The 13,962-nt window shown below is 40.5% G+C and overlaps 2 protein-coding genes across 4 annotated transcripts in view; both read right to left on the bottom strand.

The window, feature by feature from the left end:
• The window catches only part of dok7b (docking protein 7b), a 31,167-nt gene extending 26,230 nt beyond the window's left edge, over window positions 1–4,937 (bottom strand). Inside the window, exons 1-4 of one of the 3 annotated variants that reach the window (XM_010779496.1) lie at window positions 4,810–4,937; window positions 4,669–4,714; window positions 3,129–3,359; window positions 6–206 (exon numbers count right to left, since the gene is read on the bottom strand). In XM_010779496.1, the coding sequence (XP_010777798.1) occupies window positions 6–206; window positions 3,129–3,359; window positions 4,669–4,714; window positions 4,810–4,863 (532 nt within the window). In that variant the 5' untranslated portion in view covers window positions 4,864–4,937. The remainder of the gene's footprint in view (window positions 1–5; window positions 207–3,128; window positions 3,360–4,668; window positions 4,715–4,809) is intronic. The other 2 variants (XM_010779497.1, XM_010779498.1) reach the window with 2 other exon arrangements.
• Window positions 4,938–6,445: 1,508 nt separating this feature from the next.
• The window catches only part of LOC104952654 (hepatocyte growth factor activator), a 15,796-nt gene continuing 8,279 nt past the window's right edge, over window positions 6,446–13,962 (bottom strand). The window contains exons 6-12 of the mRNA XM_010779511.1: window positions 13,468–13,643; window positions 12,711–12,808; window positions 11,046–11,292; window positions 9,966–10,105; window positions 9,550–9,690; window positions 7,740–7,882; window positions 6,446–6,763 (exon numbers count right to left, since the gene is read on the bottom strand). Of these exons, the coding sequence (XP_010777813.1) occupies window positions 6,590–6,763; window positions 7,740–7,882; window positions 9,550–9,690; window positions 9,966–10,105; window positions 11,046–11,292; window positions 12,711–12,808; window positions 13,468–13,643 (1,119 nt within the window). The 3' untranslated portion in view covers window positions 6,446–6,589. The remainder of the gene's footprint in view (window positions 6,764–7,739; window positions 7,883–9,549; window positions 9,691–9,965; window positions 10,106–11,045; window positions 11,293–12,710; window positions 12,809–13,467; window positions 13,644–13,962) is intronic.

Raw genomic sequence — 13,962 nt, 5'->3', positions numbered from 1 at the left:
CTTACAGTAACCACATCTTGTCCCTCCCTCGAACACAAATCCGTTGGGTACGGGTCCATATCTGCGCAGGTCTGGGAGGTTCCAGTGTCCGATGATAGCAGGCGGGACGTCCCGGGCTAAAGCCAGCAGGTTGTTGCACAGATGAAGGGTCGCAGGCCCACTCTCCAGCTTGGTCCCCGGTAAGACTCCAACACTGAATCTGTGAACTAAGCAAACAGAGAAATGGTTAAATCATGGAGAAAGGCAAACAGCTTCAATGCAAGACTTAGAACATTATCTAACAATTGTCACACGCTTGTCACACGTTTATGCCCATTTCCATGCAAATGCTAAGCTTACATGTACTGTTATGTACATGTGCTTGAACTGCCCCATAATAACCTGGTCAAATAAGACATTGACTCACTGAAATTAGAAGGTGCTGTTTGGCAGATATCGTAAACCTTTCATGAAAATAAATAACGGTATCCCCTGTTCAGCTGTTACATTTGGAAGACGTGCAGTTAACTCAATATTGAAAGTCTACGGGACTGACCTTTTGAGACAAATGTGTAATTTGCAATATTATATAAGTACATTTGAATTCGATGTTTCCCTGATAATACTATATTGTAAAGAGAACAAATGCATGTTGAAGTCGTCGGGAAGAAGGCTGGTTACGTCATCTGTTAGCAGCCTAATCAGAGGTACTATTGACTCGCATTATGGTGTGTTCAAGCTCTGCCTAACAAACTGCCTTTACTTCTGTCAGAATCCATTGACATGCAGGGGAACTGAGTCCAGGCAGAAATTAGCCGCAATTAGTCTTCACATGGGACAGATACACAGTGTCCTTAAAAATGATTATTTCAGCATGGTTTTGATTTCATTCCTCAATTAAAAGCAGAAACAGCTGCACACACAGAGAGTGAGATCAGCGAGCTAACTGTGAACTCAGATCTAAAGCCCAATGCAATCAATCACAGCCTCGCAAACATCTGTGTCATGTTGCTTCTAAGAAACCAATGAGGAAAACAGCATGTCAAATTAGAAACAAGTGCATTTGTGTTTCTGCCTGTGAGTTTGTGAAACTTTATTTAACTCATGTGTGGTGTTTCCCAATGGCTCTTAAGACTTTAACTGCGCTAAGCTAACTCCGCACTGCAGGTGAGGCTGATAAGAGGCGATGATGAGGAAATGTTGACAGGATGCGTCATGTCATTACTCAGGTTAAGGAAGATTAATATGTTGTCCCAAAGAACAACAAAAGCTGTGCCCACAGTGGCCCACAGTCTGGCAGGTGACATTTCCAATAGCTGGACACACTATAATCTAGCTTTCTCAAAACACACAGACACAGGAGCATCCATACAGGCAAGCAAACACATATATTTACCAATGGGAAGGAACAACTGCTATGCAATTTGTCTCTAGCACCATGTCCTCTACCCCACAGGCAGGTCCCGTAGCACTGTCATTAGTGACTGCTTTAACATTCAGCTGGAGTCTGGCCACCAGCTCGACAGTCCAATGCTATATTTAGCACCTATTTGTTTATCTTTTATATAACTTGCACAGAATGGATCCATAGAGCATGGATATATTAACTAAATTCAGGTGCGATCATTTCTAAAACCTTGTAATAAACCTTTAAAACGTTTTTTTTACTGACTATTCCCCAGGTGTGATTTACTAAAAGATCATTAGCCCTTTCATGAAGCAAATGACTTAGTTTAGGGTTAGATAAAGTGAACATAGCAGAAGTGTATGACAGGGTGACAATAGCTGTTTTAGGGGATGGTTTGTCCGTTTTTAAGTGTACTGAATCAGTAATCAGAGGCGGTAGTGGCGAAGTCGATAGGGAGTTGGTTTGGCAACTGGAAGGTCACCAGTTCAAGTCCCGGCAAGACTAAGTGCAGAGGTGTCCCTGAGCAAGGCACCGTTCCCTACACTGCGCCCCGGGCGCCGTTCAAAATGGCAGCACACTGCTCCTAACACTAGGATGGGTCAAATGCAAAGAAACAATTTCCCCACGAGGGATTAATAAAAGTCCATCTTCTCTTATCTTAATATAAATGTTGTTTGATGGAAAAATCATATAGGACCAGAAATGTGTTAAAAGGGTCAACAGCAATTGAAAAGACATTCATACAGCGACAGAAACGTCACAAATAAACTGGCTTGCCAAGTCAAAAGACGCACAAACATCAACTTATCAGAATAATAAATAGAAATATGTACAAAGTAGTTCCTTTCTTCAATGAATCATCAGTCAAAAATAATTGCAGCTTTCCTATAACGGTGCTTCAAAGCTCTCCACCCGTTTCCTGCCTTTGTTTCACTTGCTGCAAGATATTCTGTGGTTCACCTGTAACGGTACGTCCACACAGCAGCGTTGAAAAAATCTTGGAGGTGGGCGTATCTGAAGCTTGGGTTATTTTTTACGAGCAACGCGACCAACAACCAATCACATGAATCTCCCGCCCCCTACACACATTTATGAGATTAATGTCTATGGTGCTATTTTATGCTACATTCCATGCTGGCTAAATATACTGTCTATAATTGCTAGCAATGTTTAAATGAAGTAAAACGAACTAAACTGGATATCAACTCGCCAAACAGGCGAAAAACCTACCAGTTTCACCAACTGTCTCTGCCACCTCCCTCCATGCCTGGTTCCTCCGGTTTGTATCCCGGTAAGTTAATAGGGACTGGTCATAAAGAACCGGGTGTTTTTCTACCGCAATAACTAATTTCTCCTCCATTTTTAGGAATATAGAAAATCCTGAAAATCCTGGAAATCTTCGCTTTGCTTCCCCACAATGCAGTTCGGCGAAAAGCGAGGCAAACTGACGTCACCCCAATTCAAAGTCAATGGGCAGAGAAGCGTTGGAAGCGTTGGAAGATTTTTTTAAAGCTGCTGTGTGGACGTACCTAAGGATTCATAAATCAGGCCCCGGGATATATTCATATATTCATTATATATATGCATATACATATTCATTCTGCTGACAGCATGATGGATGAATTAATCCACTTGTTGAGAACCGCTTTTATTATAGTATAGAGATTCATCTTGAATTGTTTTGAGCACCGGAAATGAAACACTAAGCGAACAAAGCTGTAGCACGGCTGTAAATCCTCACCTTCTCCGAGGCTGTATCGTAGGCGGGCGTCCCACGCCTGCAGGGCCTCTTTGCTATCGAAGCCCAGTAGAGCAGTCTGGTTGAGGCAGAGGATGGTGAGAGTGAACGCCACTCCTTCAAACCACTGTCCCGTTTCCACTCCGCAGATCTCCTCCAAGGTGACACTGGCCCTCTCCTTGTTGCCCTGAGCTTTGTCGGATTTGTCTTTAAAAACCAGCAGCACTAGGCAGTCTGGAATCAGAAAGTACGTACATGTCAACGTCACATTTTTGCATTATTTTAGAAGCAGCAGATCCCTGAAAACAACTGGAAACTGTTTAAATACATGAAAGTCCAAATAATAATAAAGTATTCTTTTGACACACAGTAGCTGTTCTGTAGTCTTTTGGCACCTTCAGATAATCAGTGTCAACTGACAAAACAACACTGTGTGTGTGCATCTCACTACACACACGCATAACTGAGGCATGAGCGCAGACAGCTGTGATAACACTGACATCCAAGATCTGAAGAGGAGCAGCGCTCACCTCAGTATAACCTGTGGAGCACGCTAAGCACCAGATATCTAAAAGAAACCTTTCTGTGTAATGCAATACAGACACTTTAATACTGGGAATCAGAGTTCTTCAAAACATTAAAAGATGTAAGGTAGGTTTTGACAACCTTGAACTCAACTTCATGTAAGCTGAAGCCTCTTCAGTAAATGTGACCAGACGCAAATTCACTGAGAGAACATTCATGGTGCATCTAAAAATGCAGAAGAGCTCGGTCTTTTAAAATTAAATTAGCGGATGGGCTCAAATAAGGGTCAAAAACAATTATGGGATCGTGTTTAGAAATATTTTGAAAACTGTTTGTATATCAGTTTTAACCTGCACAATATTTGTAAGAGAAATGTTACTGTGTGGAAAGAAATCTGACAACTATTTGTGCACAATTAAAATCAAGGTGAGGCTACACACACAGCAGGAAACTGTGAAACAACTGAACACACTTGAATGCACATTTAAAATGACATGGATACATTTTAACCCTGTATTTACAAACAATTCAGGGCAAAAAGTTACACTTTAAATGTACTTCCTAAAAATCAACTTCTATTTTGAAACTGTACTTGGCAAAAACGTTTTTCCTCTCAGAGACTTGGTGCAACATTTTGATGCCAATACAAGTACTTTTACTTGAGTAACATACAAGTACTTTTACTTGAGTAACATTTTGAATGCAGGAATTTGACTTGAAACAGAGTATTCCTACACTCTGGTACTTCTACTTAAGTGCAAGACCTGAGAACTTTTTCAACCTCTGTCTTTATTTCCGAAGTTATAAGTCGTTTGAGCCCTATTTGTGCCCGAATAGTTCTGAATGAACGAACACAAACACGGCCTCGTCATTACTGGAAAACACACCTGATATTTTCAACCTGCTAACGAGCTAGCTTCGTCTACTGGCATAGCTAACATGTGCAAAAACTGCATCAAAGCTTTACGAATATGTTTTATTTCGTTAAGAAAGAAGTGTAAACAAGAAGCTGTTATACCTGCTACAGGCGACGGCTTGCGAAGAACGACCCACCTAGTTTTCCACTGTGAAAGAAAGCAGAAAGTACACACAAACTTGTTTAAGCACAGATGAAAGTACTTCTGCCATATCCGTCAGCAAATTTAGTCACGCTAAACACCTTTTTTCCATCTCTGAGTCTGGCATATCCCTCCACGAGAACAGAATCCGTCATCTTCAGTCATGGTTCCTGACAGCTGCACAGTCGCTGACTGAATGAGGGGTCACTTTCAAAATAGCTGCTCTCTCCCTGCTGGAGGAGCACACACCCCCCCCAGCAGAGGCACATGGAAAAAGGCATGACCACTATCCAGTGTTGTGTGTAACGCATTACAAAAGTAACGGAGTTACAGTAATGTAATATTGTTTTGCTGTAACGAAGTAATGTAACGGATTTCTAATGAAATGTGGGTAATATAGTACCCGTTACACTTCTCAGTAACGCAGTTACAACACATTTAACCTGAAATTAAATGGTGTTTTGTTTTTTAAGAATTTACCAACATCGCGAGACATTCCGACACCAGAGAAAAATTGTGCGGGTAGATTAGTAAGCCTGGTGTTCATCAGCCTGTCGGGTGTACATTTCCCCATAATGAATGCCTCGCTGCACATTATCCCGCTTATTAGTTACACGGCCATACTAAACAAACTACAGAGCCCATACAGTGTTCCTGTTATTGTTTACTTCCTCTCTGCCTTCTTCTGGTGATTTATCTGACGTCCAGCGCTCCGTCTTTTAACCTCTTTTCCATTCTCTTTCTTGATCCTCCTTAGCAACCTTCATTACAGGCCTTGACAGTGGTCTGTACTACTGTATTAACGACGTTTCACATGTTAAGAATTTACAATCAGAATCGAGTATTCAACTAAGCTTTGTAATAAAAGTTGTTAGTAGCCTTAATGGCTATAGCTATACCACATTGCCCTTCACTGGACATAATGAGCTGCACTAAACTACATTTTAGCATTTAAAATACCTAGCCATTCTTTTGCGGTTATTTTGGTAAAGTAACTCAAAAGTAGGCTAATATACAATTAGTGTAACTCATTACATTTCAGAGACAGTAATATTGTAATGTAACTTATTATTTAAAAAATACAGTAATATGTAATGTAGGCTACTGTATTACATTTTGCTCCTNGTGTGCCTTGGCAGTCTCAGTTTCAGAGACAGTAATATTGTAATGTAACTTATTATTTAAAAAATACAGTAATATGTAATGTAGGCTACTGTATTACATTTTGCTCCTGGAAATCGAAGATATTGAAAGTGGCCCTTCAACTGTGTACTTGTACAATAGCTACATTCAAAATGAAAAGACCCAACAATATTATTCCTGGGACAAACTCCTGGTGACAATAGAAATGTGCTGCCAAAATAATTGATATCCTTAAATTAAAGTTAAACAAATCTATGTATTTCATTTAAAATAGTTACAATTCAGATTATTTGTTGTTTACATTAGATACATTGAAGCCTCACTTTAAGTAAAAGCACTAAAATAACTAAATAAATGTGAGTTTAACTTCAGCTATGAGTATGCAATATTAGAATGATCTTATATGACCATATATAATATTTGCATTGTTGTACTAACTATACAATCAAAGGATAACACGGTTCTATAATTCTGTGCAATATGGTTAAAAGGCATAAATAAGCTTCTTAATTCACATTAAATTGAGATTTTCTTTGTGAAAATACATACAAATATAACTCATGTATTAGGCTCGACAACATTCAAAGCTTTTTCAAGTCATAAAAGGTTTATTCAGTCACAAAGTGTTTCACAGCTAAAAAAGATAATCTATAAACTTCCACAAGCATTATAAATATAAAACAATCAAATAAAGTACAAAATATTATATATTAAAGCTATTATCCAGGTAACATCAATTCACAAAGCCTTGGGTTTGCGTGTGATCACTGAATTGATCCAATCGATATAATGCGTCACTTTAGTGTAAACACCGGGTTTGTCGGAGCGGCCGCAGCCGTCTCCCCAGCTGATGATGCCATACAGGAAGCTGACATCATGGCGCACACAGGCCAGAGGGCCCCCCGAGTCGCCCTAGGGAAACACATAAGTGGATAGTCTTCAAACACAATATAAACAGACATGCATAGATGAAAGCGGAGTCGCACAAACACCTGAGTCACCCACTTGAAACCTAATATATTACTAAAATTGCACTCTACCCACAAGCTAAACAGATAAGCATGACATTTCATTTAAGAGGGAAGAGCGGGTGATTGAGTAGGATGTCTTTGGCTGCAGACATTTCTGCAGTTTTTAAACCCTCACTAACTTCCTCCTGTCACTTCACTCAGGGGAATCCCTGCTGCCATCTTAAGTGCTGTTCCATTACTCTGAAACCTCTAGTCAACGTTCTTACATAGACCCTTTCAAAAAGTTAGGGAGGTCTACAGCTATGTGGACTTTGGGAGTTGTATTTGCGCAGAACACTTTAGAGTCGAAAAAAAGAGAGCTGGTTGCGATTCTTATATTATTATACCTAGCCTTGTTTTCTTTCCAAGACATTTAGCAGCAGAATATAATTTTTTACAAACAGTATAAATGATAATACATATTTACAGCTGCCAGATGTAGCTTACATAGCTAGCGAAACATCTGACCAAGCTACTGTCAGTTTGCCAACATATAACCGAAATTTGAAATGCACAAAATATATAGTCGAAATTCAAGATTAAAAGAGATAATGGTGGACACCCTTGGCCCAAGCTTCCAGGAAGTCAGCTGGATGTTGAAGCACCTTTTGTTGTTAAAATCATCATCGAGAAATCAGGCCATGTTGGCTTTATGCGGCACTGAGCAATTTTAATAGGAATAAAGGGGGCCCCACATCAAGCGCCCCATGCAGTTCCCTTAAAACAACCATGGCTTGACCTTAAACCTAACTGAAAAACAACACAATGAAATACTCAAATTATAAACATGCGAAAATGTCGGAGTACATACGTTTTTCTACCATACTTTTCGCAGCCTGGGATATAACAATCCCTGTCTGTTTCAAATGTTTACATACCTGGCAGGCGTCCGCACAGCCGTTCTGCCCCGCACAAATCATGTCAGCAGTGAAATGGTTGCCATAAACATGTGGCTTCTTACAATGGTCATGAGGAATCAGTCTCACTCCAGCCTCCTGCAGACTAGAGTAACCCTCTGCCTCTGTCAAAAGAAATAACCCCAACACGTTACATTACAAGGAAGTGAATGGAAGTCCCCCATGAAACAGGAAGGTACTTGGATTTTTCAATTAGTTTCATGCATGTTCTATTGAAGGCCCATCACCAACACAGGTGGTTCCACGTATGTTTCCGTAATGAGACCTAATGATTGACATCTTTATTCTTCTGTAAGGGTTTACAGGGCGGAACAATTTAACCTGTCATCATCAGTGTTCTGAGTAGGTAACAAAGTATTATGACAAAATATTTCTAGGAAAGTACCACCGGATTTCAACTTGACTGAAGGTTTACTTCTTCATAGTAATAAAAGGGGGTGTGCAGGGCAAAATAAATTAATACTTCAAACGTACCACACTAAATGATATCTAAGATGACCTCTTCCAGGTTGCTAAAACCCCAAAGATTACAGGAAAATAACATTGTCGAGACGAAAGTCAATATTGAAAGAAAAATAATAATATCTGAGAAAAACGGACTGATAAATAATTATTTGTATGTATTTTCGTTTAAAGTATTATTATTATTATAGTATTGTTCAATACCAGGAGGGGTATTCGTTTTATTTTGAATAGCATAGGCTACTTTTCTTAATAAGCGAGCTGTTATTAAAAAATATTAATGCCGCTTCCGGTAACACGGCAACAAAATGGGCAGGAATTGTGATGGCCGGTCTCTTGTTCCCAAAGCCACGGAGGGAGAAGTTGGCGACAGTGTGTGTGTGATGCTCCAGAGACGCCGTTGGTATGTTTCTCCGGTATTTATTGTGTTTTATGTACTTGATCTGTTGCCTTACTTTGTGAGAGTGCTGTTGCGCAATCGACGGCTTTTTACGCAGCGTGGTCTGCCTGCGCTCCGTTTGTCTGATGTGTATTTTAGACAGCGCAGGTGGTGTTCAGTTGAGGTTTTCTCTGGTGCTTGTTTCCAAGTAGAGAAAAACACTCTTATTAATTCATTTAAGTTAATGGTGTGGTTGTAAAATAACTCACAATTGATCCTTTTAATTAAAATACCCTGAAAAGGCAGGAATGTGACTGAGTTGGTGTTATTATTATTGAGAAAAATGCAATGAGGCATGCAAAATGTTTGTAATTTGTGTTTGCATGTGAGCTAACATTTGTTTGCCCTTTGTGTTTTGAAGGTTTTCAACCTGATGAAAATTATTGGAGTTGTCTTTTAAAAATAAAAAAGAACAAAAAAGAACAACATCTGAGTTGTCCAAGCGTCCTCTGTTGCCCTCCAGCCTCTCAAGTTCGGGCTAAATCACTATGTACATGCCAAAACCCTGAAGAACTTGATAAACATAAACTAACTTAATGGAAGCTTCAGTCTAAAAAGGCATTTCTTATCTCTATCATTTTACTGGTAAAACCCCATTGACTACATTATTTGTTTGTTAAACTAACATTTCCTGAGAACTTTGGAAGAACTTGAAGCACAAAGCACTGAGTTTTGAACACATACTGTATATTGACAAAACAGTAAAAAGACAAAACAACATTTCCACTGCTTTGACAGTTTAAGGTTTCATAAGGAAATAATGTATTGCCGTTCAATATCCACCCAAATAAAGTGTCTGTTCCAGTGCATCTCTGTACTGTAGGTGTAATCGTGATGAAAAAGCTTGTCCATGATCTCCCAATCACTCACTCTCACTCATGTGTCCCCAGCCGCTGATGCTACAGCAGAAGTGATCAGGGAACGCCATGCTTTTGTCCGGGAGACAGATGGGTCTGATGAACGGAGTTCTCCTCACGCACCGCCCGTCCTGCTTCGCCAGCTTAATCAGAGCTGCAAAACAATAAACGCGACGTTATGAAACCGGTGACAAAAAGCGTAGTTAAACGATGACACAAGTGTTGACCAATGAAAACGTTTGTGTGTGTGAAGAAGTCAGTGTGTGTGTTCATGCGGGGGAGCACAGGGAAACAGCTGCTCAGTGACGCACAGCTGTGCACGCAAACTGGGGTCTTAAGTGAGTTTGTGTGTTTCTGAATGGGGACAGGAGGTATTTACTTGAGTCACTGGTGTGTGTGTTTCTGTGTGTGTGTCCGTTTAGTGCTTACCAATGTCATGTAGTGTTGGATTAAACACTGAGAACTGTTTTGTTAAGATGTACTCCTGCACTCCGAACGTCCTGGTGTTTGGACCCGTGACGTTGAAACTCTGCTGGCCGAGCACCACCCTCAGCTGAGACCTCAGGGGGCTAAAGGAAGACACATTATTATCAGTAGATGGTAATGCCAAGTATTTACTCATAATGTCCATCTGTTTACCAGACATTTCAGTCCAGAAGCCTCGACAACTACCGGCTAAAATTACTTCGATTAACTTTGATCCCCAGAGGATGAGTTAAAACCTTTATTTTGGCACCACCGTTAAACTAAAATGTCACGTTTACACAGGACGTATTAAAATGTAATGGGCCGATTTCCATTATATTTATCCGGTACCTTGAAGCATCCATACGTCCTAGCTTTCCCTGAGGACAATATTAACACTTCTCGACCCAAGACTCTAATAATAGCTAATCTCCAATATGGTGTTCATTAATTAGTTTGTTCTGCGGGGTATTAGGAACATTGTGGACTCTTGTTCTGCTTTGTTTAGCTGAAAGCAGATATCATGTGCCGTATCCTTATAGTAAACTGCTAAACACTCCAATTTCCATTCAGTGATGTCCAACTCGATGATGTAATGCGTTAGCCAAAGATCTTTGAACTTGAACAATGACACCAGATGCCTGTTTGCTGACATCAAGAGAGAAATGTATGCTCATGCATGTAAACAGCATCTGTGCGTGGGCCGTTTTTAGGTTTTCCTCGAACTGGACGTCTAAATATAGCACCTTCGTAAAGCTGTGATGATGAGGAGTCAAAGCCTTTGAATCACGGGCCTTCTGAGTTGCGACCTCTGCGACGGATAGTAAACATTGTGTAAATAATGCTCCCGTCTGATCTATAAATGTCTTTTTGGTACCATATTTTCAGCAGGAACTTGGTGGGAGATTTATATTTTTCCACACTCTGTTAATACAAAACTATGTAAGGTATGTCGACTAAACAGGGCTACCAAACCATTGTCTTTGCAGTGACATAAGTACAAAAATGTGCAACCATTACAGCTGGAATGCGTCCATGACATACTTGCTGAAGAAGCAGTGAGCCGCAGAGACGATCCAGCAGGAGGAGACCAGAGTGCCGCCGCAGAAGCCTTTCTCTCCGATGTAAATGGCTGCCATCCAGGGGTGAGTCCCTGGCAGCGCTGAGTTTCCGGCCATTATCCGGCCCTTGGCTATCGATAACCTCTTCTCGTGCCTTTTCCCACACACATGCTTTTTACCGCGATTGGAAGGCTTCGGGACATTAAATGGCATAATCCTTCGTGAAAAGGCTACATGAGGAAACAAGTAGAAGTGCATGATTATTTCAGATTCAATGGCATAATTGAACTATAAACTAAATTTTGTAGAACTAAAACTAGGGCTGCACAACTAATTGAAATTGTGTAGAAATCGCAATACTGACTAGTGCAATGTCCAGATTGCAGTAAGCCCAATATTCGATAAAGACAAATATGACAAAATATAGAGTAAAATATTGCTATCGCAAACTAAATTTAAAAACAAAGAATCCCAACATGACCTTTTAATATTTTTCAATGAAAATGTGAATAGTGTTTCAAAAATGATCATTCCCTCTTATACTGCCAATTATATCGTGATTGCAATTTCATTCCAATAAAAACAAAAAGCAATTACTTATTTTGATTTTAATTGTGCAGCCCTAACTACACCAACCTACACGACTACATATTCATCTAAAAGCTAGAGTATGATGCTAACACACTTCCTAAATACCTCTTCTGAATATTTTCTTGTGTGTCACAGGCTGATTCTCCCCTGTAAGAAAGCAAAAAAGGCTGTTCTATAGGAAAATAATGATATATCAGAAGAGCAACCCCATGCTAGAAACCATGTGTTCAAGGGAGCGCGGCAGATGGGAAAAGCTTGTGGATTCTGTGCATCCCCCTGGCAGATTCGGGACACACGGCTGACGGTGCCAAATCCCACTCACCACATAAACATGGAGCTGCACCTGACATGACATGTTGATTCAGGGTGAGTCATGCCTAAGCCCCCTTATCTCATCCAGCCCACGTTGTAAAAAAGCGCCCTGCCAAAAGCAGTCAACTCTGCTGTATTCAACTTTTTCGGAGCAGCATGACTCAACGGAGATTCGCTGTGTTCCCCGCGCTCTCTGTTATGATCCCAAACACTGCATTTCTAATTAAAAGCGGAGGCCTTGAATGAGCAGTTGATCTGTTTTGATTGTGTCACTGACTGTGTTTCATAATCAAAACAAATAGATTAACCATTGTCAATAATGGCCTCCCTGAAAAGCTGCTCCTAATCTTTTCATACCTTCTAATGATGAGTTCAATCTTCACATAGGACAGCTTAATGAATACGCCATGCTTTATAAAGTTACATACATTTACGTAAACAAGACACAATAATAACCAAGCTTAATAATAAATGGAAAGCGGATTGTTCCAGAATGTATCCGCAGTGAGAAAAGCACAATAAAACTGACTAAGCTAACAGATTATTACTCCTAAAACCCATGGACGAGCTTCAAAGTATCTCAAAACACTTGTAGTGATAACACCAACTACATGACAAACTAAATACAGATGCTAATATGTTCTTCAACGCTCTATGATTTCCAATGAGGCCTGAGAAAATGTCCCAAAAACACATGGTCCCACTGCTTACAAAACTAGATGATCAAACTTCTCCGTTTACTCACACACAGACATCACACAGGCGGGGACGTCACAGTGCTCCCAGGAGATGGCACCGTTATTTAGCGTGTAGCACCACGGCATCTTGTCTTTATCTGGGTTTCTGCACACACGGGAACACAGCGGACAGAGTGTGTGTAGGTGTGCCACCTTTGATTATAACACTGCAGATTACTCACATAAACTTAACGGCACCATCTCTTAAATTACGAGCGGAGAATTATTTCAATTTTGTTGCTCTCACATTTGAATAATTAGGAATAATGTCTCACTGAGTTGTTATATAGGACTTGAATCAGAAAGGCAAATAGTCACTCGGATTCGAAACGTGTGTTTGTGACCAAATCCCAATAACTACTTGTAACTTAATGTTTGGGACTTTTTAGGTCACATACTAATTGCTGTGGGCATGCCATATGGCTGCTTGGTTGTCATAGCAACAAAAATGACTGAAAAAAGCAAGGAGGGCAAATGCAGAGGAGATATTATTTTTAAAATTGTATACAGGCGTGATTCACCATGTGCTTGCTTAACGCTCGCGGTGGTTTCATGTCTGCTGGTTGCCTCTGATGATTGAGCAACAGGTGTTAGCATGTGAACTCCACAGATAAGCTCAGAATAAAGTTAGAAAAAGTCTAATTTATTGGAAGAATATGTGGAAATCTAACCAAATAAGCCAGCTTGTGCACATTCAAATCTTAGAATAACTTTGTTTCATTTGTCATGTTGCTACTAGAATTAGCGGGATGTTTCCACACACACCTGCAGTAGGCATGATTCCCGAGGCCTTTGCGGGCCGAGTTTTCCACCGTGCCCACGTGCAGCTCATCGTACAGCAGGTCTGAGTTCCAGGCCATACAGCGGGTGCCGGACACCGTCGTGTCCACCACCCCTCTGTAATCTGTGCCCCTGCCGGTGTAGCACTCTGACTCTGGCTCTGCACACACACACACACACACACACACACACACACACACACACACACACACACACACACACACACACACACACACACACACACACACACACACACACACACACACAGGCAGAAACATGCAAGACAAAATATGTGTCAATCATGTCTTGATTTCCCAATGAAGTATGTCAGCGACATGAATACAGTTAGACAATGACAGGTTACNACAACAACCAACATCATTATTACATTCAAATGAAGTACATTATTCAAGTTTACATTAACTTTGGATAACACGGGAGAAATGCTCTCTCTCTCTCTCTCTCTCTCTCTCTCTCTCT

The sequence above is a fragment of the Notothenia coriiceps genome, unplaced genomic scaffold (assembly GCF_000735185.1).
Source record: "Notothenia coriiceps isolate Sejong01 unplaced genomic scaffold, NC01 NC01_scaffold00020311, whole genome shotgun sequence".
Lineage (NCBI taxonomy): Eukaryota > Metazoa > Chordata > Actinopteri > Perciformes > Nototheniidae > Notothenia > Notothenia coriiceps.
The sequence above is the reverse complement of the archived record's forward strand: the minus strand, read 5'-3'. Positions and strand labels throughout refer to the sequence as shown.